The 26,682-nt window shown below is 36.8% G+C and overlaps 1 protein-coding gene across 7 annotated transcripts in view; it reads right to left on the bottom strand.

The window, feature by feature from the left end:
• POL{LAMBDA} (DNA polymerase lambda (POLL)) overlaps nt 1–26,682 on the bottom strand; it is a 364,299-nt gene that overhangs the window by 327,312 nt on the left and 10,305 nt on the right. For 5 of the 7 annotated variants that reach the window (XM_089374947.1, XM_089374952.1, XM_089374950.1 and 2 more), the window contains exon 2: nt 17,874–18,011. The exons of 1 other annotated variant lie outside the window; for it this stretch is intronic. In XM_089374947.1, the coding sequence (XP_089231073.1) occupies nt 17,874–18,011 (138 nt within the window). The remainder of the gene's footprint in view (nt 1–17,873; nt 18,012–26,682) is intronic. One more of the 7 variants, XM_089374948.1, reaches the window with a different exon arrangement.

Raw genomic sequence — 26,682 nt, 5'->3', positions numbered from 1 at the left:
GGGCTAGAGGAAGCGTGCTTGAGATCTTCATTCCTCCGCTGTCAGCTTTCTGTTTCATCCCATCTGCAATCGATTCAAAGCTGCCATTCTGAGTATTGTCCGCCGACAGTCAAAGCAAACGCTAGGCAAATTGAAACATTTACAACGTGGACAAACGACCATATACACGTCACCGCCGTCTGCTATCAAGGTTGTTCGGTCGTTCCTTGATCTGCCCTGCGTCAGGTAGCAAGCAAGCCGTCTTGCTCTTAAGCAATCTGCCATCAAACGAAATTTCTAAGGGAAAGCGTATCTGCTCCTGCGGCTACCTGTCAATACATCAGCAAAAGACAGAGAGAAAATCAAAAGATTGCGTGAGCGCCAGCCCTCGTCGGTGTATAATCCAACCTTACGCACAACAGGTAATCGTTTTGGGCTCAGGTAAATTCTACGCAGCGTCATTTCGATTTACATCTCCGTCCGAACGTGCAGCTCTAACCTCATTTACGGCTCACGTCTTTTTCTTTTTGTTTAAAATGCTGATAGCGTACGCGTAGTTTCGTTTATGCCTCCGTGAGTCGTATTGCATTTAGACAGTGGTTGCTTTTGGTTACGTAGGTTTTTTTCATTTAGAATTTCGATTTGAGTTTCGTTGTCATTTGTATTTTAAATAAACTTTAAATATAAAATAAAATAAAAAAGGAAAGGGCAGCGTAAATTTTAGTTAGGTTTTGATTTTAGGTTTTGTCTATTAAAGTTTTAATCTTAGGTTTTGTTAGGTTAACTTTATGCGGTTTAGATTTTTGATGTTAGAATTTTAGATTTTAATTTTAATTAGATTTTAATAGATTCTTTACTTTTTAGTTTGAGATTTAATTTTTATTAGGATTTTAAAATTTTATAAATTTTAGATTTTTTTAAATTTTCTTATTTAAATTTTCTTAAAAACAAAAAAAAACAAAAAAAAGATTTTCGACAAAATATAAAAATTTCGTGGAAAATTATTTTGACAGATTCAATGGTTTTCATGTTATATCTTTCATGCTGAGATCTAAAATTTTTAAGTCGAGATACGAATATGATATCTGGTTAATGATTTACGATTCTCGTGGTATTTTAAGGCATTCATATTTTTTAAATTTTCAGTTGTCGGATATCGTTTTGATCATTCTAAGAGCATTGTGATGACAAATGATTGTTGTTCACGGTCTATGTTTCCATATCATCTAATAAGTAATCGTTTTAATAACAATCTCTTAAGGCACTGGTCTGCTAAATTAATCAAATCATTTTAGTGCTTATCTCAATCGTGTCTCGTGTCTCCCAACCAACTGGTCGACAGTTGGTCTCATCATCTCACAGGGTCTACCCCCCTTAGCCGCGGGAGACAGGCTTAAACGGAGGGATCGGGGATCAGAGTGACAGCCCCCGGTCTGAGGGTTGTCGTGTCAATCCGCGCGACAACAAGATGTATTGATATAAGTCGAAAAGATAGCTTATGAGATGGCTTACCAATCAGACTCTTTTTATGAGATCTCTTCAGTATGAGAATGACCTTGTACCATTATGAATACCTCCCTAATTAAGAGGAAGTGTTGAAAAATATAACTAGGTTCAGTCTTCATAATATCTTATGTACTCTTGATTTATGTATTTGATGTAAAAGTAAAAGGAAATTATTATTATTATTTTTATAGCATGGGTTTCATGAAGTTTAATTTGTTCTATGTCAAAGCACCCATTGTGTGCTTCTAGGTTTTGTCATAGAGTCAAGAAGTCAAAAGAGTCATTGTCACATGTATTAGACCCTATGGGCATTTTGTAACAAGTCAAAAGAATTTATTTTGAGTCTGTTGTCGCATAGAATGTCTAGGCACCGCGACAACGGCTCAGATCGTGGGTTGTCACCTTGATTCCCAATCTCTCCGTTTGAGTTGTCTCCCAACTACAGACTAAGGGGGGTAGACCCTATGGAGATGGAATGAGGGAAAATTAGTTGGGAACCAACCAATCTAGGAGACACAGTTAAGCAACCAATACTTGTTTAGATTGCGTAAGATTTTGAAGGATTCAATTTGATTTGAGGAAAATAATACCAGTGCCTTGTGGAGTAAACTATCTTGCGAAGGAAATGAAGGCCAAGTAATGGATGGGAAACTGCTGCTAAATGATTCGACTATCTTATATGCAAATGCAAAACTTAAAACAATGTGAAATGCAAGGACTTAGTTAATTTTAGTTAAATGCATGTTCTAAGTTTGATCCCGCAATGCTTCTATTGGCCAAGCTTATGCTTGGAAGTAAAATTTTAATGTGCAAGTACTAGCTTAGTATGTGTTGACCACTACGTGTCAACTTCCCATAGCAAGTACACCCCCTTTTCTTCGCAAAAGGGATAGCTCTTGATTGACATGTCCATGCCATTCGACAATCATCGTCGACTTGATCATGTTATGTTGTAAACCCAGTCTGCATGTGTGAATTGTAAATAATCTTAGCAGATATGAGTCATGTATGTAAATTGCCTAGGTGGACCTAATTTTCTAGTGATAATCTACATTCCATAAGGTTTTTTGTCTCACCAATCCATGATCGGCAGAGTTTTCCTTCAGCCTAACCCCAAAGCCAAAACGAATTTTGTCATTAGAATCTTAGGGGAATCCTAGTGCGTTGATCTGCTAGATTATGGTGGTGGTCTATGAGGGTCTATGTCAAATGGGTTTTCCCCCTTTAGATGTAAAATTGTAAAAGTCGTGATGTAAAGTGTATCGAGGGTTAGAAAATGTTTTAATCCCCTCATAAGTCCGAAGTCCTAGGTCCTAGGTGATTTTTCCAAAGGCTAAGTTCGAGGATCCAAAAATAAATAAATAAATAAAAATAAAAATAAATAATTAAAAAATAGATAAAAATGATAATAAAATAATTAAAAAATAAAAAATAAAATAAAATAAAATTTAAAAAATAAATAGAATAATTAAAAAAATAATAAAATAATAATAAGTCAGATTTTTAGTAAATAAATGCAGAATTTTAATTTTTTTATATATTAAAATGCATTTAAAAATTCGAAGGATGAGATTAAAAGAAATCTTGATCCTCATCGATGGTCGAGATTAGTTTGACATGGATCACTCGAACTAGCCATTGGGAAATTTTCCTTTAAATAGGGTGCTAGGGGTCATTTGAGATCAGATTTGATCTGAGAGTCTGGTGCTAAAGAAAGCTCTCTTGTAGTCATTTTTTGTGCAATAAAAAAAGACTTTGTGGTTAAAAATCTTGCTAGTGTTACTCTTCTGGAAATGCTGTAAGATCTTTTGTTTTTCTGCATAATTTTATTTTCAGTCATCGATAATAGCTTGATGAAGATTAATTCAGGCACATGTATCTTGTCTGCTCTCTAGGGTTTGAATGATAGTTCAGATTCTGAAATATAATGGCAGGTATCTCCATTTGATCTGGATTTCTCTATCGTTTTTTCCCTCTATGTTAATGGTTGATTTTAAGTTGTGCAGGAAATCTTAGTTTTGAGTTTACCGGGCGTTAGGGGAAGTTCTCAGCTGAACCAGCCAACTCCCGGATTGTGTTTTCTGAAAGAGCCCAGCCAGTTTTAATCCCGGGCTTATCATCTGAAAATTTCTATGAATGCATGCAGGGTTTTTTGAAGCATCTCACATTAAATTACAATTCTCAAAATATTTATGTGGCATAACGAGAAATCTCGCTGTTTTAGAGCCTGCAGTTTGTGAATATTGTAATTATTTAGTTAGGGTTTTCAGTTTCGTTTCTTGCACATATTATTTTGGGTTTTCTTTTCTTTTGCAGTTTGCAGGTACAGGTTTTGAGAAATATTTCGGGGTTTCATACAGACAATCTGGAGTAGCTGATTCAAAACTTTATTAAGGTTCCTGGAAAATATTTAGAGGTTATGGTGGAAGTTCTGCAGATTGACTGCCTGGTTTCATCTTCACGCCCTCTATTCTGCTGCCTGCAAATCCACATCCCTTACGCAGCCCTTCACTGTCATTGCTCCAACCGTCTACCAAATCCCGCAACTATATCTGCTCATCGCCCAGCATATTCCAACAGCAGCGTCTCTTTCACATTATTTCTCCAGCATTCTTTTCCCCTCGCCGTTCCTTCATCCTACTCGTGAAGCCACTGCCATACACTGCGTTACCAATCCAAATCCTCATTCCCTCACTCCCTCAGTTAACCTGTGTTTTTCTCTCTCATTGCAGCGCCAACTCGTCTTCTCTCCTTATTGTCTGCCTGCCCTTCCGTGGTGCCCTCCTGGCTTGTTCGATTTACCATTCAAATCCTGCGCAGTTCCCTTCCCAAGCCACCATCGCATAGCAATCACGAACGGCCTCATCTTTTAACTGTTGAGTTGTCGTCTCCACCTGCGTTCTGCTATTCCTTCCGCATTTCACCTAGCTTCACGCTGCCATTTCAAGCCGCAAGCCAATCCCGAGCTCATCACTTGTGCAAATCCTCACTGTTCATTCCACTTCCTTCACATCTCTCGGCTACCTTTCCTCTACACGCTGCGTCTTCCGAACCTGCAAACTCATCTCCCCCTGTCGAGCATCCTCACGCCTTCAACCTGCAGAGAAAAGTCAATAAAACAAAATCGATTTTGATCTATGCGTGGGTAGGGGCTATCAAGCTATTTTTTTTTATGCCCGCTGATATAGGTCTCTCTCTCTCTCTCTCTCTCTCTCTATATATATATATATATATATATATATATTTTATTTTTTTCTTTATGCGTGGGCAATAAAATCCAAAAAGAAAATTCGATTTTGAATTGTAGGTCTCTCTCTCTCTCTCTCTCTCTCTCTCTCTCTCTCTCTATATATATTATTTTTTTCTTTATGCGTGGGCAATAAAATCCAAAAAGAAAATTCGATTTTGAATTGTCCAAAAAGAAAATTCGATTTTGAATTGTTTTTTAGTCAGCATTCCATTAGGTGTTAGTTTAATTTTTCTTTAGAATTTTTTGTAAATTTTACTTTTTACATATATTTCGCATTTTGATTTCCATTAGGTGTTAGTTTAATTTTTCTTTAGAATTTTTTGTAAATTTTACTTTTTACATATATTTAGCATTTTGATTTATTCATAGTCTTTAGATTCGTTTAGTTTTAGTTTTGTTTTATCTTAATGTTAGATTTTTTTTTTAATAAATCAAAAATCATAAAAAATATAAAATATAAAAAATCATAAATAGTTTAAAAAAATAAAAAGGTTTCTTTTTAGTTTAGAATAGATTTTAGCCTTATTTAGATTTAGTTTAGTTTTAGTTTTGTTTTATCTTAATGTTAGAATTTTTTTTTAATAAATCAAAAATCATAAAAAATATAAAATATAAAAAATCATAAGTAGTTTAAAAAAATAAAAAGGTTTCTTTTTAGTTTAGAATAGATTTTAGCCTTATTTAGATTTTAGTTCTTATGTTCTGATTTGTTAATTTTAAAATTTAAAAAAAAAAAAAAAAAAAAAAAAAAAAAAAAAAAAAACCTGATTTGTTAATATTAGAATTTAAAAATAAAAAATAAAAAAGGTTCTTTTAGGATTCAGTTTTAAATTTCATTTACTTTAGTTTAATTTTGTTTTATTTATATAAAAAAAATTAAAAAATTTTGAAAAAATACTAATTGAAAATTCATTTGTGGTATCTATGTTCCACTTTTGTATAGTTAAATGCACTTAAATGTTTATTTACAAGTTAACTATATAAAAGTGGTAATTGGTTAGCATTTAAATTTTATGATAATTTAAAGCATTTAATTTTTCTTGAAGTTTAATTGCTGGATCACCATTAAGGCGTTGTGCAATTGTTGAAAATATTACATCGCTTGAGTTATTTGATGATAAATGATTGTTCTACATGGTTTATATTTCTGCAATATTCAATAAATAATCATTTAATCATTAGCTCCTTAAGGCATTGGTCTATTAACTTAATAAAATCAAATAGGTGCTTGTTTTCCCTCGTGTCTCCCAACCCAACTGGTCCACAATTGGTCATCCATTGTCCCATAGGGTCTACCCACCTTAGCCGTGGGAGACAGGGTTAAACAGAGAGATCGGGGATCAGGGTGACAGCCCCCGGTCTGAGCGTTGTCGTGACAATCTGTGCGACAACAGTATGCAAATGCAAAGTGAAATGATGTGATGGCGAAAGGAGGGCCTAAAAATACAAGTTATTCTAAGGTATGTCGTGAGTGTTTTTTTTTTAACTTAAGGCTCAGAAAAATGATCTTAATGTGAAAAAATATACTTATACCAGCAATGTGAAATATGAAGTTTGCACAAGTAATTACTGAAAACACAATAGGAAACCAATGTAAAATGTTGGAAATAAAACACTTTATATTCAGAAATCGATTTGTATGAGGTTACTCAATCAGAGATCACTAGATGCATAAGTAAAACTAAATTAATCCTACTTGAATGAGCATGTAAAAACAAATGCAATTTAGGAATTAAATTAAGCGTTTAAACTCAGATCACAACAATTAGGTGCAGACTCTGAAATATCAATTCCAGTAATCTGCTCTTAAAACAAATGGCAATGCTAGCAATTTATTTTAAACCAGTGATCCTATAACCATTCAAGGTTCAAACGTTTTCTATGTGTAACAACAGAAACTTCACATGACAAATTGATATCTAACAATTCAGAAAAATTTTGGGTTCAACTATTTCCAATCTAGTGATGCATTTGGTCTTAAAACTCATAAATAAATTACTATAAAAGCAGTGAAATAATATTCAGAAATTTGTCAATTAGCATGCAAAAGTTTCTGAAGATAATTCTATTTAGATACCATTTTGGGATTCAACTGCGTTAAGTAAGATCATTCACGTATGACCATTTCCCTGAGAGGTAGTCGTAACTGACTAATTTCTCATGATTTTTTAATAGTTCACTTAGCACTCGTTGCATCGGGTGATGCTCACAGGGGTGAAGAAGTGGGATTGAAACTAGTGAAATGTGGAGAACGAATCACATAGCATCAATCATCACTTCCGGGGCTTGCACCCGGTAACCAGGACTTCCCAGGAGGTCACCCATCCCAGAACTCCTCTGGCTCAAGCGCGCTTAACTGTGGAGGTTTTCCCCACAATCAAGCCCACTTAGCTTGCTACCCCATTTGCAAAACCTTAGCAAGTATTGTGCCTCATGAACCATTCAAGTAGAGATCCCTTGACTCTTTTTGAATTTAAGTATGGGGGTTTTACGCAGTGCATTATATTAGATATCATTTTGGGATTCAACTGCGTTAAGTAAGATCATTCACGTATGACCATTTCACTGGGAGGTAGTCGTAAGTGAACTATTCAAAAATCATGAGAAATTAGTCAGTTACGACTACCTCCCAGGGAAATGGTCATACGTGAATAATCTTACTTAACGCAGTTGAATCCCAAAATGATATCTAATATAATGCACTGCGTAAAACCCCCATACTTAAATTCAAAAAGAGTCAAGGGATCTCTACTTGAATGGTTCATGAGGCACAATACTTGCTAAGGTTTTGCAAATGGGGTAGCAAGCTAAGTGGGCTTGATTGTGGGGAAAAACTCCACAGTTAAGCGCGCTTGAGCCAGAGGAGTTCTGGGATGGGTGACCTCCTGGGAAGTCCTGGTTACTGGGTGCAAGCCCCGGAAGTGATGATTGATGCTATGTGATTCGTTCTCCACATTTCACTAGTTTCAATCCCACTTCTTCACCCCTGTGAGCATCACCCGATGCAATGAGTGCTAAGTGAACTATTCAAAAATCATGAGAAATTAGTCAGTTACGACTACCTCTCAGGGAAATGGTCATACGTGAATGATCTTACTTAACGCAGTTGAATCCCAAAATGATATCTAATATAATGCACTGCGTAAAACCCCCATACTTAAATTCAAAAAGAGTCAAGGGATCTCTACTTGAATGGTTCATGAGGCACAATACTTGCTAAGGTTTTGCAAATGGGGTAGCAAGCTAAGTGGGCTTGATTGTGGGGAAAAACTCCACAGTTAAGCGCGCTTGAGCCAAAGGAGTTCTGGGATGGGTGACCTCCTGGGAAGTCCTGGTTACCGGGTGCAAGCCCCGGAAGTGATGATTGATGCTATGTGATTCGTTCTCCACATTTCACTAGTTTCAATCCCACTTCTTCACCCCTGTGAGCATCACCCGATGCAATGAGTGCTAAGTGAACTATTCAAAAATCATGAGAAATTAGTCAGTTACGACTACCTCTCAGGGAAATGGTCATACGTGAATGATCTTACTTAACGCAGTTGAATCCCAAAATTATATCTAATATAATGCACTGCGTAAAACCCCCATACTTATAATTCTATTTCTAAAATGTACTGGAAAAAAAAGATGCAAACTAAATTTGTTGTCAACCTTTAGCTAATTGAAACTCTATGCCAGTATTAGTCTTGCTCTCAATCAGATGAATGAAATGGGGTAATGGTTTAGAGGATGTGCACTAGTCATCCCTTAGGGGCTTGAAGATACTTAGAGATAAGCTGCCCAAATAACTAAAGATATTCAAATCCAAATGCCAACTCAAAACAAATTCTCAAAAAAAAAAATTGTTAAAAATTTGTTAAAAATTTGTTAAAATTTTTAGGGAATTTTTGTAAAAATTCTTTGGAAATTTTAGGGAAAAATTTAGTGAAAAAATTTGGTGAAAGAGAGTGAAGGAGAGAGGCTGCAAGGATAAGGGCCGAGAAAGAAATCCCTTGAGGTCGAGAGTTGGAGATGGCCAGCGCAGGGAAGGAGGCCAAGAGGGAGCTTAGGGCCTAGGGCTTGAGGGTGAGGGCCATGGGGATAAGGGAGACGAGGGAGGCCGTAAACGAGATGAGGGAGGTTGTAAGGGATATGGCCGAGGGGAAGTGAGGGAGAAGAGGCGGGAAGGGAGGATGTCGTGAGGGAGAGGGAGAAAGGTGGAGCAGGTGAGTCGAGGGTAGGAGCTGGAGGGATAAGGGAGGTCGTGAGCTAGGCCGAGAGTATAGAGGGGAAGGAAAGGAGCTTGGAGAAATAAGTAGTTGAGGGCTGAGAGGAAATAAAGGGGGGCGAGAGCTAGAGATGGCCAACGCAGGGCCTCTAGGCCCCAAAAAAATTTGCCCACGATCTTTCTCAAGATTTGCAAAACCCGGATCGAAACTTTACAAGCCTCCTTTCCCTAAACAACAAATAAAATGGGGATCGGATCTTGCCCTCCAAGGCCTAGATCTGTCTCCAAAATTCACAAAAACATCGGCAAATCTTCAAATCTGTTCGTGCACAAACAAAAGATAGAAAACCCCAAAACATGTATATACAAAAATATGAAATGCCCAAAACCACAATGAATTAAAAAAATTGAAATTTACAAATCTATAATAATATTCTACAAATATAACAGATCTGAGGAGTATGAGTCCAACTCCGCTCTTAGATCTACAGATCAAAGCCCTCTATTAGCCAGATTTAAACAATTTTGCACGAATTTATAAATAAACTGGAAATTTTAAAGAGGCACAAGCCCAAAAAACCCTACAAATAAAATATTTTGTAAGATGACTTCAGAAATTAAAAACAGTAGGCTCTTTAGATTCTGTAATCTGAGAGTCAGTTGGTCTAGCTGAGGACTTCCCCAAATGCCCAAATCTTGAATAATAACTTCTGCACACTTAGATTTGATTGTTAGATTAATAGAGATTCAAAATAATCATAAAATCATCAAGAAATAAAGATACTTGCTAGTTCTATCAAATCAAAATGATATTTTAAAAAACCATAAATTTGTGCAAGATACTTGTGCACAGATCAATCCTCAAAGGCTATTATCCAGCAAATACAAATAAAAGCAGTAGAGTATTAAGAGCAATATTACCACATAAATCTGAAAGAGGAACACCACCATCTGAAACCCCAAAGTCTTTGTGTTTTATTAACCAGAAAAAAGTTACAAGAGTTTTTCAGAGCAAGTACACGATTCAATGATCGGATGAAATAATGGATAGAGACCTCTAATTTATACATAAATTCTCCATCAGCTAGATGGATTGATCCATGTCAAATTAATCTCGACCGTCGATGAAGATGAAATGATATTTTAATCATCATCGTCGAAATCAAGTTACCTTTTTGAGGAAAATCGAATTTCACTTTTAATTTCTTTTTAATTAACTCAAAAATGATTGCTTTTAGTTAATTACCTGACTTAACTACTAAGGCCCAAGGGTCCAAAATATCTTGAAATTTTCAATATTCCCTTGGCCGGGGACCTCCAAAAATTAAAAACTTTAAAACCCACAAATTTTAAATGTTGGAGAATTTAATTTTTCCTAAGACCTAAATTAATTAAATTTCTGGCTTAGCATTTTTAGTTTATTTTAGCCTGAAAATTTAATTAATTGACTAATGAGGGGATTAATAATTTTCCAAACCCTCTAATACTTTAGCATTATAGATAAAATATTATTTACATGAAATATTACATTCTAACCCATGAAGGGGGAACACCCGTTCATTATAGACCCTCTATAAGTTACCCATTTCTGCGACTCAAAATATGATCTAGTAGACTAAGTGACTTGTAATAAAATAATCTAACCAAATAGCTAGAATTATTTCCAAATCACTTTTATAGAGACTCAATAAAATAACATTAGGACTCATCTAAGATCCTAACAACAAAATTCACCCTAGCTTTGGGATGAGGTTGGAGAGAAAAACACTGTCGATCATCCGTGTTTAGTAACACACATGAATCGGTGAAACGAAAAACCTCCCAGGATAGAAATCATCATCCAAAAAATTAATTTACCTAGGTTGTTACATACATTTGTCTTACTAGGATCATTTACATTACAAAATGCAGAATGGGTTTACAAAACTCCAGTGTACATATAGCTGATAATGATGAATCTATGGATCATTTGAGTGCTCAAACATGATGGAAGTCCTTGCGCGAAAAAATGTACAACTATGGGGTAGTTGACATGGAGTGGTCAACAGAGTCAAAATTGTCAAAATACCCCTCTAAGACCAAGTCAGACTAGCAGTGAAAAAGTCAGCCTAATTAGGGTTATTCGTCCTCCTTGGGAGCCTATATATAAGAGACCATTCGACCTCATTTGGACATTCACTCACTCATACGATCAAGGAAGCAAGAAGACAAGTGAAGGTCTAGAAGGAAGAAGACAAAAATTTCGATTTTTTCTCTCTATCTCTCACACGTGCAAAAGAGGTTAGGGTTTTTGCAGCTACAAGGTCGAAGTTTCTCAAGAAGCAAATAAGGGATGAAATCAAAAGAAAGAAGGTCAACTTGATCACCTACAAGCCTTTAAAGAAGAAGCAACCCAAGCAAAGGAAGGAGAAAGCGTAAAAAGCCCTAATTCATCCACATGTGTGAAGTTGCAGCTTGTTGTAGGGGGGCGAAGATTTCTGATCTATAGTGAGGGCCGAAGTTTGTAGCCGGGAGTCGAAGTTGTGCATTTGGAAGAGATTTGACTTGATTTGACTTGGTAAGAAGCACATCCTTAAGAAGGTTTGACTTAGTCTTGGAAGGGTCTTGGTCTTGGTCCAAAGGTCTTGGAATTCGTCATTTGAAGAATCTATAAGAAGACAAGACTTTTGTGGGTTTTCCTCTCTAGGAGAGGTTTTGGCCCTGGCTAGCAGCCTACATCTTGTGTTCTCGTGTATTATTGATCTTCATGTTTTGGTAGTTGTTTGATGCTAAGAACAACATAATAATAAGAGAAGAAGCAGCTAATATTAAGGAAAAGTAAAAGAATATCACAAGCAATTATCAAGTCAAAGAGAAATCACTTGAATTGTAGCCCTATTGATTTCTCAACAAATGGCAAGCAGTAGAGTTCATGCTTGGTTTTTGCCCACATGTTAATTTTAATGTCTCGACCATCTTTTGCATTTTATAGTTTTCTTTCTTTTGGTTTCTTGCTTGTGGCCATGATATGCTTTTTACTTTTCTTTTAACCGCATCAACCTCCGAGACAACATTTCCAAGCCACTGTTGCAAGGGAGTGCCCCCCCTTGCTCCCACTCTCGAAGCGCGCTCTAGACGAGAGCGTTTAAGGAGCAACCCCAGGAGCACGCTCCCAAATTGCTCCCTTTGGTAGTGATTTTCAAGAGCGCGCTCCCACAAGAATAAAAATATTCAAAAAAAAAATCGCTCCCTAGCTTCTCTTGGCCAAAAAAAATCGCAAAGACGTTCCAAACACAATTTTTTTCAAAGAAACAAGAATTTTTTAGTGGGGCAACCTAATATTCAAGCCTATGACCCTAGTATTGATATGCAATTCATGGTAATGTTAAATTCTTAAAGTAAAGTGACATTCATCCTTTTCTACGTAAATTTTTAACATTGCCATGAAATGACTCGAGATGTTTGAGAGTGGTTCCGACCTCATTGGATTTCATATGGAGAAAGTAGAATTTTAGATCTAACTCAAAATCCAGCAGACTTATCAGCTCTTCGGGATTTCATAATTGGGGGGATTACAATGTTTCCATTGGATTTTGTCATGTACTAGGGTATGAAACTCCTATTTAATCAAGAGCACCAAGCCCTCTATGTACCTTGATGTTATTGACATTGGTTAGCGAACTCCTCTATCATGACTCTACTAAAAATGTACCCATCACTCAAACAAAATCTTGACTTGACATGCTACGTTTTTCTATCTTATATTGATGCTTAGAGGGTGATATTAATGACAAAGATCCCAAGATAGGCAATGAATTTGTCAATTTGATGATAAGTAGGTATTTGTTGTAGCATGATTTTTTTGGATGCTAGAGGCCATCTAGACTCTAGAGTCTATTTTTTGATGTATTTTCGGTTCAGAGATGGATTGCTCTTGATGCTATTTTGGTTATGTGCACCCTTACATGCTATATAAATGAGAACTTGTAATTTGTGGACCTATGGTTGATGAAGATTATAATTACTAGATGATTGATGTTATATGGTTTGATCCATGTTTTTATGCTTTTTATAACTAATTCATCATTTTACATTCTTTTGTTGACATATATGCATCAAAATATATCAAAATATATATTATATAAAATTTGCTCTCGATTCTCTCCCGACCTAGAGCTTTAGAAAATTATCGTTCCTTAATCTTGCTTCCACTTTCTAGCAGCCTTGTTCCAGGCCCGACCCAGATATGTGGACAATGGGAGGAGTGTGCTAGAACCCAGTGGACCCATGGTCATGTGTGTTGGAAAACGTAACTACGTTCACTCTTCATAATTATCATTATACTTACGTCATTATATATTTTTGTAAAAGCAGAAGAAAAAAAAGAAATTTTATTTTATAAGCATGGGTTTTATGCTCAAGTCAAAATTATTTTCTAGTTCAAGCATGTTCTTCATGCTTCTAGGGTTTATTGAGTCAAGAAAAAAATTCTTATGAGTCAAATCATGTACTTAAGTCAGCCCCATTTGGGCCTTTTGTAAAAGAAAGAAAAAGATTTTTATTTTTGTCAAAAAGTCAAATACAAGACCAAGTCGACCCTCCAAGATTGACAAGACATCCTGCTAAGGGATGTGACCCTTTGCATGGACAAATGACTATAAATTGGCCTTTATGATCCACCAAAAAGCAAACAAGCAATTTAGTCTTCTGTAGCAATATCTGTGAGTTTCTCTGAGGTTATATGTGCGAGTCTCTTGAGATGAAAAAGGTGAGGAGGATACGCGAGTTTTGTTCTAAAGAAGACATCAAAGTTATGTTCAAAAATTGGCATCAAAGTTATGTTCAAAAATTGGCATCAAAGTTTTGTTATAAAGAAGGCACCAAAGTTCTGTTATAAAGAAGGCACCAAAGTCCTCTTATAAAGGCACCCAGTTTTGTTCTAAGAGAAGGTTAATACCTGAGACTTGTTGAAAAAAAACCCTAACTGAAGAAACTGTGATATGATCATGTTGAAAGAAGAATCCAAATTCGAGCTTATGAAAATTTGGAAGATGAACCTTGGAAGGAGGGCTGACTTGGTTCTTGTGATGGTCTTGAGTCAAGTATATCTCATTTTGATCTGATTCTATAAAAAGAGAAGACTTTCTGGGTTTTCTTCCTTTTGGGGTTTTATCCCTGGCTTGGAGCCTATATCTTGTGTCTCTTGTTCTCTATTTTTGCATTTTGGTAATTGCTTGATGAATAAAAGAATACAAATATAATAACAATAAGCAAACAATAAATTCACAAGTAATTATCAAGTAAGAGAAATCATCTACTTTACCTACCTATTGATTTCTCAACAATGTGGACCCAGAGAAGGAATTTGGAGAATAGGGCTCGTACTGTACGAAGGCAAGTGATAAGTATGGAATGGGAAAATGAGATCACGCTATCTCAATCGAGGTTTCCCAAGTAGTACCCTTCCTAAACCCATGGGCCATTAGGGGAGGTCCCACTAGATTAGGATTGAAGATTAACCCCCCATTTAACATGAGTGAAGAAGACCACGGTCAAAACCCTTCCTTCTTACAAGTCACCCAATAATCCATGCCAAATGCCCAAATGAAAAACAAGCATAAGAACCCGATTGCACAATGAATAACATACCCTTTGGATCGGATAGCCCACCTTCTAACATGTGCTCTTGACAAATGGGTGAGAAAACATATGGTTGATGCCGGTGGCAGAGATAAAATGGCACATCACATTGGCTACAAGGTGGCTATCAAGGGTTGTTAATTAAATGTTGGAAGAAGATGATTAGGAGAAAAGTTCTCCTAGAGGTACCCACATTTGGTGGGTAACAAGCACCAAGGTGGACCATATTTAATGTTAGAGCCCTCAAACTATTTCACACAAGCACTATCTTCAAATGTTGAACTAACTTATGAATGTATACAAGTTACCTCACTTAAGTATGAGAGGGCTACCATGTGACCCTATTAGGTGCTTCCAACCCTAAAGGGGAAATAGTTCCTAGGACAAACCTTTTAAATGATAGGCGTATATGATAGATGTTATGGCTATGGGTTTATTTCATGAAAGGTGTCACAATCTTATGCTAGGTTACAAAAAACCAATGTCCATGAGGGCCTTTGTAGAGGGAGTGCCTATCTGCTTCAATTACCTTCCCTCGCCTTTGTTTTTCCAAGCCCCCAACATTTTCCTTTTTCTTTCTTAACATAGCTTGTGTAACCAACTTCATTGATCATCATATATTAATGAGACAACTCCTTTTAATGATGAGCAATTTATTGCTTCATTGGGGCCATGATGTTTATAGAGGGTTCTTTTTACTTTGACAAGTGTGATATGCATGCTTACACTTCACGATGAGTGGCTACATAAGAGTGGGTAGAGCTTAAGCTATAATTTGCCTTTTGCTTGCTTTTACATCCCTAACCATTCTTTTGCATATTAATATTTGGATCATGCTTTTTTTCTTATAGCTGCATCAACCTCATTTCTATACAACCCCTTCTTCTCATGGGACAACGTCAATAGTGAACCAACACAAATGACTGACAAAAATGAAAAGATGAGACAATAGAGAAGGGGAATGATAACAAGTGTTAAGTATGAATAAAAAGGAGCACTACCATCATCAAAGCTTCCTATTTGTGCCCCTCCTAGAGGGTAAAAGAAATACCCTAAAGAAAGTCCCACTAGATTAGGGGACGATGATAACCACCAAAGTGAAGTAGGGGAACCAATACACATCCAATAGGAGTCTATAATCCAATTCAACATGTGATCCATATTGAGATGCCTTAAACATTAACTGAAAGCACTTGAGTGTAAAAATGGTTAAATCATAACTCACAATGGGTGACCCATCAGATGAGTTAGATGAATGAATGCACTGACAAGGGAATCGATGGTTAACATCTGAGGCTGGCTATCTATGGGTCATGTTAGGGCTGTTGGCTGCCAAACTGTGTCATAGGAAAATTTCTCCTAGAAGCTACACTCATGTGGGTGGGTAACAAGCCTATCAATGAACATCATAGAGAGCAAAGTATGGGAGAACATGTAGACATCATAAAGAGTAAACTATGGGAGAACATGGAACTGTGATCAAAGATCCGAGTGGAGTGGTGAGGGAATATGATGTGCCAAAATATTTAGATTTAGAAGAACGGTGAAGAGAAGCACACAATCCACACCTCCTCTATGAGATAAAGAGGTGTTTCTTATGGCATAGAAGACATCGGTGAAAGTAACTGGTGCACCATAAGTTTTTGGAAAAATGGCAAAGGGAAGCATATAATCCATGCCTTCCCTATGAGATAAAGAGGCCTTGCTTGCAGTGGATGAGACTAGAGATATAGTTAATGTTGCCTTGAAAATAATTGAACTTATATTATTTGCGACTCTAATAGAGAATTCAAGCATATAACACATCCGTTAATTTAAAAAATAGATTATATTAAATTTTCTATCAAAGAATGTAATTTCATTTAAGCTAAACTATGTGCCAATCTGGATGACGTGTTATGCAACAAACATATGTACTACCTTACCTTGATATCAGACTTTTGATTGAGCTCCCTACATTATTCATTCAAAGCTATGCACTCGAAACGTCAACTTCAAAAAAATAGATTATATTAAATTTTCTATCAAAGAATGTAATTTCATTTAAGCTAAACTATGTGCCAATCTAGATGACGTGTTATGCAACAAACATATGTACTACCTTACCTTGATATCAGGCTTTTGATTGAGCTCCCTACATTATTCATTCAAAGCTATGCACTCGAAACGTCAACTTCAAAATTAACTGTTCAACTTTGATATTCCAATAACTGATCCAACCATCACTTACATAGTGAGATTAAATTGTATGTTCGTGAAAATTGAGATTAAATTGTATGTTCGTGAAGGGATTGTATATTCGGTTAATGGCTCTGATACCTTGGGCTGCCAATGAAACTCAATCTTTTAGTTTTTCCATTAGCATGCCATCAGGAACAGATATAGAATAATAATATGTCATTACAACAGCAGGAATTTATTTCATTTCCCTGTAAACATTACATTGGCAAGCCATTCATGTCTAATTAGTTATTGTGCTTCAGATTGTCCATAATTATTTTCATACATCATTTAGACAAGAAGATGCAATAAATTTATACACAAATATTTTAGCAATTGATAAGTACTCGTACATAATATTGTTATGAAGCAAATGCTTGCAAGTAGACAAGAAAACATGAATTTACAAAAAAATAAGTAAATAAGAATCTCAAAACAACTATTTAGTATTTACGCTTTAATCACCATCCCTCTTTTATGTTTTGACTGAATTTAAATTCGAAAGGGAAAAAAACACTTGTAAACTAAGTTTCTCTTCCTTCTAAATGAAACCTCAATACGAAGTCCACTTCAAAAGATCTGTCATATGTCCCTTTAAACAGGGCTTAAACAAATCAATCTAAAACCTTTTAAATAAAATGCAAGACTATAGTTTGCAAAATGTGAAATTTATTTGCTGATGGAGCCAAGTGATTGCAAACCAGCATACAGTCCTCACACAAATGGAGATCATAGATAGATGTGCAGAAAATTTGAGTCATCTCAGTGAGGGCTATAAACAAATACAGACGAGGTCACATCTTGCGAGCTAAATTTTAATAGATAAAATCTCATAGCATTTTCCTGAAAGTTATTAAATTTTCTACAAGACTATCTAAATTAGAATTCAAGGGCAATTTTACGATTCTAAAGAGAACCACTTTCATGGAGGCCTTCAGGGTTTCTAACAGACATCAAAGTTGTCAAGGGTTACTATTCTCTATAAATATGATACGCGGAGAATGGCAGAGATGAAAAAGCGTAACCTTCACAAAACTGCAGCAAATATGTGTATACTATTACATAGACATCTGAGGACAGACAACATACACATTTTAATTTTTTGAGTCGCTCGTGTCCTATTCTTTCTGACAAGGCCTTTGCATTTATGGCAAATATATGTGTTACTCTCCTAGAAACATGATTTACAAATTCAGCCCCCAGTTGTTCTACCTTTTTCTTCCACACCTGCAATACAGCAATATAGATCAACTTTGCTTTCCAAAGAAGCATTGTCACCACCATTATTGAAAGCCACAAAGTAAATTTGTATGTCAGCAAAGCTTACATCAAGTATGTACAGTTTTCAATATTGCCTCACCGAAAAAAGAATCTATCACTAAACAATAACTATCTAAAGAATGTATTATTTCAATCAAATGCCAACACCTTGCATAACATTATCAGGCAGGATACAAATACAAAATAGTACTAAAGTTAAAATTCCACATTTGAACACTTGGCATAATAAATAACAACAAAATGACATCCAAAGAAATATTGAAACAGAAACGATGTTCACATGGAATATGTTTGCACAGCCAAAAATATATGCATTTGATGTAGATTTAGGGAAAATATGCATATAAGTGAATTTGTTTGCTCCTGAAACTTGAGTGAACATGTTTGGAGGCATCTCACCAGTTTTGTCTGCAACGGTTCAAGAAAAAGCATGACTCCAAACCACCTTGGCCAAAAACGTGAGAAAGATTCGCTTTCAACTGTCCTTTTCACAGTAGTTACTAAAAGTCTAGATTTCTTACTTTTAAGGAGATGTTTTAGCGGCACTTTACTTTTATATTTCTGCTGACCTTATTATGGACTTCCATTAACCTTTCTCTGATCATTTGAGGACAATGATATAATTTCATCTCATTTCAAATCGCCTCCAGGAAACTGGAAGGTAGAAACTGCAGAGATGATCACACATTTCTTGCACTGAATAATTTATACAATTTCTAACCTCTAGTCACATCACTTCGACTTGAGAATGATTTGTGTTACCTCTTGAACCACCATTCAATGTGTACAAAGTCCCAACCACAAAATGCAACCTCAAGGGAATTAAAAAGGAGGCCATTATCACCTCACAAACCCTCTTCTTCACTTCAGGTTGGCTCTTCTCCAACCAAAGGGGGGCTTCCATATGTTGATGTGAGTGGTAGCTTCGGAAGGTCTTCTACATAGGCTTGGTGTCTTAGCATGTGGAAGACATTATTTGCCTCTTCTAGTGATTTATGTCTTCTTTCCTAAGTCTAACTTAGGAAAAGTACAATAATTAAAGTAAATTAATTATTGTAGACTATTGAGTTATTTTCTAAGGATAAATAATTTAATTATTTAAGTGACTTACAAATAATCTCAAATGTTGATCTCCAAGATGCTTCTAGAAGAGAAATTGGGGTTAGGGATTTGGACTCAACGAAGCTTATAAAAGAAGCCTACAGAGGAGGTGAAAACACAAGAAGAGCACAAGTTGTGTGAACGAGTCATCATTCAAAGAAAGCGATTTTCTCTAATGTGAGTGGCTCAGTGGACCAATGCGCAAAGAAGAAGAAGTGTGAGTGGGTTTGAGCGAATACAAGAGGACCGAGTAGGAGGAGAATGCAAGACCAAGTTTTTTTTTTTTTCACTTACTGGTTCACGGATACCCGGGTCAGTGGGTAGCTGCTACGTCCAGGGTTTTAAACACTAAGTGGACGCCACCCGAAGGGCATCAACACCCCTCGGCCTATTTACTGACCTAACCCCAAGAGCTTTCGGGATTCGACCCTGTGACCTCCCATTGGCGAGGCACTTGATTTGACCGATTGAGCTAACTCTTGGGGCTAATGCAAGGCCAAGTTGCTGGAGGGAGATTGAATTTATCTAGAGAAGGCCAAGATGCTAGAGGGTCGAGTTTTCCCTAGTGCGCATCAGTGGCATGAAAGGAGAGCGTAGGTTGAGTTGTTGGCAGAGTGTTTGGGCCAAGTTCTCAGGGACCATTTCATCTAGAGACTAATTTCCTTGACGTGAGTTACCTTGGGCTAAATTCATTTTGAGGGAGTTTTGTTATAGGTTCTAGGGTTTTGTATTTTTCCTTGTATCTCTATGGGTCAAGAAACATTGTTTTCGAGATAATGAAATGACGAAGAATTGTTGTGGGTGATTTTATTTTACAACATGTGATTGATCTCTCTAGTTTATTTCCGTTGCATATATTTAATTCTAGAAGTTAAAAATACCAGTGATTTTATTTTTCACTGATTCAGTAATTCTTTGGGTAAATAAATAATTTGTTGAGGATAAATTAAATTCTTGTGAGAAAATAAATATGGCTTGTATTAGAAATTTAACATGGTATAAGATCTATCTAGAACACTTTGAAAGGGAGATCTAAGATCACGAGGGTTTGCAACAACAAGTTTTCCTTTTTTGCAGCAACAAAATTATTTCTTAAAATTTTGCAGCTAGGTTTTGTGGTTGTGGTCGATTTGTGGAGATGGCATCATTGAGCAGTTTGAGATATGAAGACAGGTTGGACGAGGTATCAAATTTCAATCCTTGGAAGGAGCAAATCACTTGGATTCTAAAGATGAATGGTCTCTGGGATTTAGTGAGCAGAGACGTGCAAGTTCCTTCAAATCTGAATCTTGCAACAAAGCATTGGACCAAGGATATGAAAGTGAGTTGCATAATTTTGGATGGTGTGAGGGATCATGTAATTCCTCACATATTAGGGAAGGACACCAAAAGACAAATGTGGGTAACTCTCACTGGTCTTTATCAAAGTACAAACAAGAACAGAAAAATGGTATTGCGATAAAAGTTAAACATTTTTAAAATGAATAAATCTGAGACTGTGACATCTTATCTCACAAGGGTCCAGTGGGCTCATGATGAGCTCGCAACTGTTGGGGAAACGTGCATGATTCAAAGTTGATCAAAGTTGCTCTAAAGGAGTGCGTAAAGCAATGGACCACCTTTGTGGATGGGTTTCTTGCTCATCAACAGCGTCCTGATTGGAGTCGGCTTTGGGATGACTTCACCCAAAAGGAAAACTAGGAAAACTCATTAACCGTGTTGAGAAATCACTAGGGCATCCAATTAGGGTTGATTCTCTTACTTGACAATTGCTTGTGAATATATGTTAGGTTCTTTATTACTTTTATTATGTTCTCTTCATCAAAAAATTATCAAAACATAAACATGAAGATCACAAGAAGACAATGAATACAAGATATAGGCTCCAAGCCAGGGCAAAACCACACAAGGGGGAAAACCTAGTAAATTTTCTCTTCTTATTGAATCAAATCAAAGTGAGAAATCCACGACCCAAAATCCAAGACCAAGATCTCCCTCAAGACCCAAGTCAACCCTCGTTCCAAACTCTTCCAACAAGTCAAAGTCAACGATAGTCAAAGCTCTCTAAATCTAGTCAAACTTCTAATTTCCGGCCCCTGCAATAGGTTTGCAAATTTTGGCCCCTGTAATTTCCTAAAATTTTGCACATGTGACAAAAACTAGGGCAAGAAAACTTCGCACATGCGGCAAATTTCTCTCCTTAGACCCTCACTCTCTTTTGACTTTTGCTCTTTTCCTTGTCTTCTTCATTGGTTTTTCTCTCTTCTTGGCACAGAAATCGAACTTGCTTGTGATGATCCAAATGAGGACGAGTTGCACTGTATTTATACACATCCAAGAGGTCGAATGGGTCTCTTCCAAGGCCGACTTGTCCAGGCAAGGTCGACTTGGTCTTGTGGGGACAAAATTGACAATTTTGACTCAAATAAAATTATTTTTCTCGCTTCTTTCAAAAGTCCAAATGGGACTTGACTCAAGTACAATAGATTGACTCATGACAAATATTCTTTTAACTCAATAAACCCTAGAAGCATGAGAAACATGTTTGACCTAAATACCAATTTGACTTGAGCATGAAACCTATACTTGAGAATTAAAAATTATTTTTCTTCTTTTGCATTTTACACGAGCTATATAATGAAAGAGTACAATGACAATTATGAAAACCAAACCGAGTTAAATTTTCCAACACTCCCTATTAACTACGCAGGTACTCATAATTACACAATTGGTACAAGGATACTCTCAAATTGAAATATTCTCATAAGAAGAGTCAGATTGATAAGCCATAATCAAGCATCAACATCATGACCAGCATTGTCAAATTGCAATATAGCAAGGCCTTGACTAACAAGCTCTAACTCTCCACTAGATTAGAGCACAATGTTGGGAGGCATACATTTGGACACAAATACCATAGCCTCTCAAGGCACATACCCCATCTAGATGTTCACTAGGTATGTCCTTATAGGACTATTCTTATCTTGGATTCCCAATCCTCAAAGAATATTGGTCCTCTTTGACTACTCTTATCTTGGATACCCTATCTTATCCTCAAAGAGTATCGGTCCATGAGACTACTTCTTATCTTGGATTCCAAATCCTCAAGGAGTACCAGCCCCAAATGCTTATCCAATCCTCCATTCTCCCTACCAGTGCCTTCACTAGACTTACTGTTGTTAGTCCCGGACTAGTGCATGACAAATGGAGAATATGGTATCCCACATCACTCCCTCTCAACCGGGGAGGAGGTCATCTGTCCTGAGATTTTCGGCGTCTTTTAGGGCATTTGTTCAGCCACAAATCAGCAACAATCCTTTCCATAAAACCCATATCTTATGCACTATTAGCCAAGGAACCTCAGCCTGTTGTTACAACTCTTCCTTTCACCACATGACTACCGTCTAGCATCCAAAGAAGGGCTTGGCCCTCCTTAAGAACCATCGGTTATAGTGCGGCTTTACACAACAAATTTTGTCACAAAATAAGCCCAGAAATATTTGCAAACTCGACCAACACTTCACCTAGTCACATCCAACTAGAGGTCTAATTGGGCCTCCTTTAGGTCTCGGTCTCCTTTCTTGATACCTTGAGACCTTACGGCCATACATATCAATCCAACGGAGGCTCGTGAGGGCCTACTAAGGCTCAACCCTTTCCTAAGAAGTCATACACTTGCAGCCAAGATGACAGAGAGATATGTACCAAAACAAAGCCAAAAAATCACCTCATAAACTCGGCAATCAACTCCTTGAACCTGTCCAGACCAAAACACAAGAAAAGACCAATACTTGACTCCTCCTCCAACTTGGCTAGGGCATCTGCAGCTACCTTAGAGATCTTTCTTCATTGAGGCCTCTAATTTATATTAATCGATGGAGGAGCCAAGGGGTGTCTTTTGAACCATTGTGACCCTAGTGAGGCCGACTTGAGGAAAAGCATATTTAATTTTCTCTTGATAATATTTAAATCTATTTATCGAATACCTTGATCATGGCTTGCCCAAATAAATTTGTCACATCAAATAATAATGAGAGGAGAGCCAAATAATAATTTTCCTTTATCCAAATTAAATTCTCTTTTGGGGCAACATGGATTTTTCTTGGGGTAATTGGGTTTCTCTTGGGGAAATTCATCCCATAGCTGCCCCAAATTTCAACACTCCCTCTCAGCTAAGGAGGAATTTTCGGTTGCACCATGTGTCTCATCTCGAATGTATATGTCTCGACATAAGAGAAGCTCATCTCATCTCATTGAAGAAGAATAATCCACAACCAATGGTATGGGAGATCAATTTACCACAAACAAGTCAATGGAAATCACAAATGACCTTGGTAAAGATCACACATGCCCTACTAGTCTCCAAGTCAAGCTCCATGACCTCATCTCAGTTGAACAATGATGACTCAATCCATAGAAGAAGAAGAATGATCCACACTAACAATAGGGGAGATCAATCTACCACAACCAAGTCCATGGCAGTCATAAATGACCTTGGTAGAGATCACACAAACCCTATGTCCATTGACTGACCCTCTCCCAACTTGATCCTCATCAATCAAGTGGTAGAACACCTACATCCAATACTTAGGGGAGATCAATTTACCACAACCAAGTCCATGGCAGGCACGTCTGCCCTTGGTAAAGATCACACACACCTACATCTCCTCTCCCATGTGGCCAAGATGGGAGGCAATCCCAACAAGCTTAACCAAGTCCACGACCCCTTTATAATGGTGACTTGTGGGTAGGATGCATACAGGGATATGTACTCAGCCAACTCCATGGCTTTAAGGAGTACCCTCACCCAGGAGTCTAGCTGCACAACCCCCTTCACCAGGTCTGTGGTTAGTCATGAAGACGAGGGAAGGCATATGCTTAGTGTTTTGATTAGTAGTGTCCCCTTTCAGGGAAGGATACATTCTCCTACTCTCCAAGTTGCTCTCTAAAGAATATGAACTTCAACAAATTGGTGAGATTCGAGAATGTCTATAGCCTATTCATCTGCTAAAGCCTCTGCAACAATGACTTGTCGGAGCCTCACTGCTCCCTCTGTGCTAGAGCCTCATCGCTCCTCAGTGTTGGAGAGCCCTAATGCTTCATCAGAGGCGCCACGTCTGACAATCTTGTGGTTAGCTTTTGAAGCCATACTACTCACAAGATGATCAACCACTGTTGAACTGAGTGCAATGGAAGTCTTTGTCTGCTCATCCAGGAAATCAAAACAATGCCCATACTAAAGCAACACCTCAATGTGTTCTTCCTATTCACTGCACTCCTAGTTCACTTGGCATCGACATCTCTCTTCTGTCACAAAATTATCAAAATCTATGGTTGACTATACCATGTAGGTATTGTTGACCATGTACATGTCAACGGTTCCAAGAAGCAGAGTACACAGCAGTAGACAAAAAATTTTGAGTCATTGTCATTATTGTAGTCCCAAATTCTGCAAAATTATTGTAAGAATGATTCTAGTATGACTATTAAGCCAACAACACCTAGGAAAGCCTTTAATTCTCAACAAAGGGTTTCACTCTAGGGGTTTTTTTAACCTCCCCAAATTATTTGTGTTTCTAAACACGAATAATTAGCAGAGGTTTTCTCCCAAGCATCCCCAAAGCTAGTGTGGAATTCATTGCTAAGGTCTTAGGTGAGTCCTAGTGTTATCAAGTCTGTGTATTTTTATCATACTATATCATGTGTCTTGTGTCGCAGAATTTGGTTGTGTCTGCAAATTTTCCTTCTGTACGTAATTATTGAAATATCTTGATGTAAAAGTGTTGTTTAGGAATATTTTTGGTGAATGGTTCCTCGTTATTAGAACACCATTACCAAAATATTTTTTTGACGCACTTAGAGGGTGGAAAAATATTTGTAATCCCCTCTTGGGTCTTTTAATTAATTTTTTGGCAAAATAAAAATAAAATTAGCCAGGAATTGTCAAAAAGTAAAATGACAAGAAAAAATTAATCTCTCCAAGTCGAAAAAATATCAAAAAATTATTGAAGTTATTTTTCAAAGGGAGAATTCAAGTCAAAAATCCAGAGCCTCATTTCCAAGGCAGAATGTCCCAGTCAAGAAATTCGTTGGACCAAGAAGACCATTTTCCCAGAAAATCATTTTTTTTGGGCCAAGAAGTAAATTGTTTTGCACAAGTTACGACGATTCTATTTTTGAAGATTCTTCTAAGTGCCAAATGCACCTAGAAGTTTGATTTTCTCAAGGGATCAAAAATTTTGGAGATTTGTGCAACAATTATCAATGGATAAAATTATTTTGGCATGGATCAAGTCAAACAAGTTGTTTTTCCACTTGGAGGGGTCTAGAACTCACACTTTTTCTATATCAAGAAGCCTAAGGCTCCTCATTAAGTGAAGGACCTGATGTACTAAGCTAAGCTCTGCTGGATATTTTTGGAATAAAAGCAAAAGTCTTTTAAGGTTTCAATTCAAAGTGTCTCTCTCAATGATTTATGGTATGTGATTTTAATGCTCTAATGGTTTATTACTAAAGATTGTTGTTTCAATAGCCAATCGTTGGATTATCTATTTGCACAGGTATCTTGCATTAGGTATTGGGCTAGAGTAAACACACTAAATCTAGTAGATCTAGCAGGTATCTCTATATCTTTGTGTTTCTTGTGTGAATCGAACCCCTATGATCTAACAATCTATCTTTCGATCATAACGGATGGGTGCAGAAGCATAATGGTTGGCTCAGGTGACGGAGATGATGGCACGTCGAGATATCTGGTTGCTACAAGGGGTTGTTGGTTGTAGGTTGTGTTGACCACTACCGGTCAACTACCCATGCAGTACCTCCCCCTTTCTTTGCAAAAAGGGGCAGCACCTGATCAGCATGTCCGTGCCATTCTACAGTCATCAGCAGCTTGATCATTTTGATTGTAAACCCAGTCTGCATGCATGAATTGTAAATAATCTTAGCAGACATGAGTCATGTATGTAAATTTCCTAGGTGGACCTAACTTTCTAGTGGTAATCTACGTCCCGGAAGGTTTTTTGTCTCACCGATCCATGGATCAGCAGAGTTTTCCTTCAAACCTGACCCCAAAGCCGGGATGGATTTTGTCATTAGAACTTTAGGAGAATCCTAGTGTGTCAATCTGCTAGATTATAGTTGTGTCGCAGAACTGGGTGATTTATGAGGGTCTGTATTAAGTGGATTTGTCCCCTTAAGATGTAAATTGTAAAAAGTCATCATGAAATGTGTCTTGAGGGTTGAAAATGTTTTAAATCCCCTCGTGAGTCCCAAGTCCTAGGTCCTAGGTGATGTTTCCAAAGGCTTAGTTCGATGATCCATTTAAAAAATGAAATAAAATAATAAAATAATAAAAAATTTAAAAATTTAATAAAAAATAATTTAAAATTTAAAATTTAAAAATTTAAAAAAAAAAATGAAATAAATAATAAAAAAATTTAAAAATAATAATAAAAAATTAATTGAATAAATCGACGGATGAGATCAAAAGATGTCTTGATCCTCATCAACGGTC

Source organism: Pinus tabuliformis, chromosome 8, assembly GCF_031772625.1.
Source record: "Pinus tabuliformis cultivar Carrire ecotype Pingquan chromosome 8, CPIR1, whole genome shotgun sequence".
Lineage (NCBI taxonomy): Eukaryota > Viridiplantae > Streptophyta > Pinopsida > Pinales > Pinaceae > Pinus > Pinus tabuliformis.
This window is presented reverse-complemented; position numbering and strand designations above follow the sequence as displayed.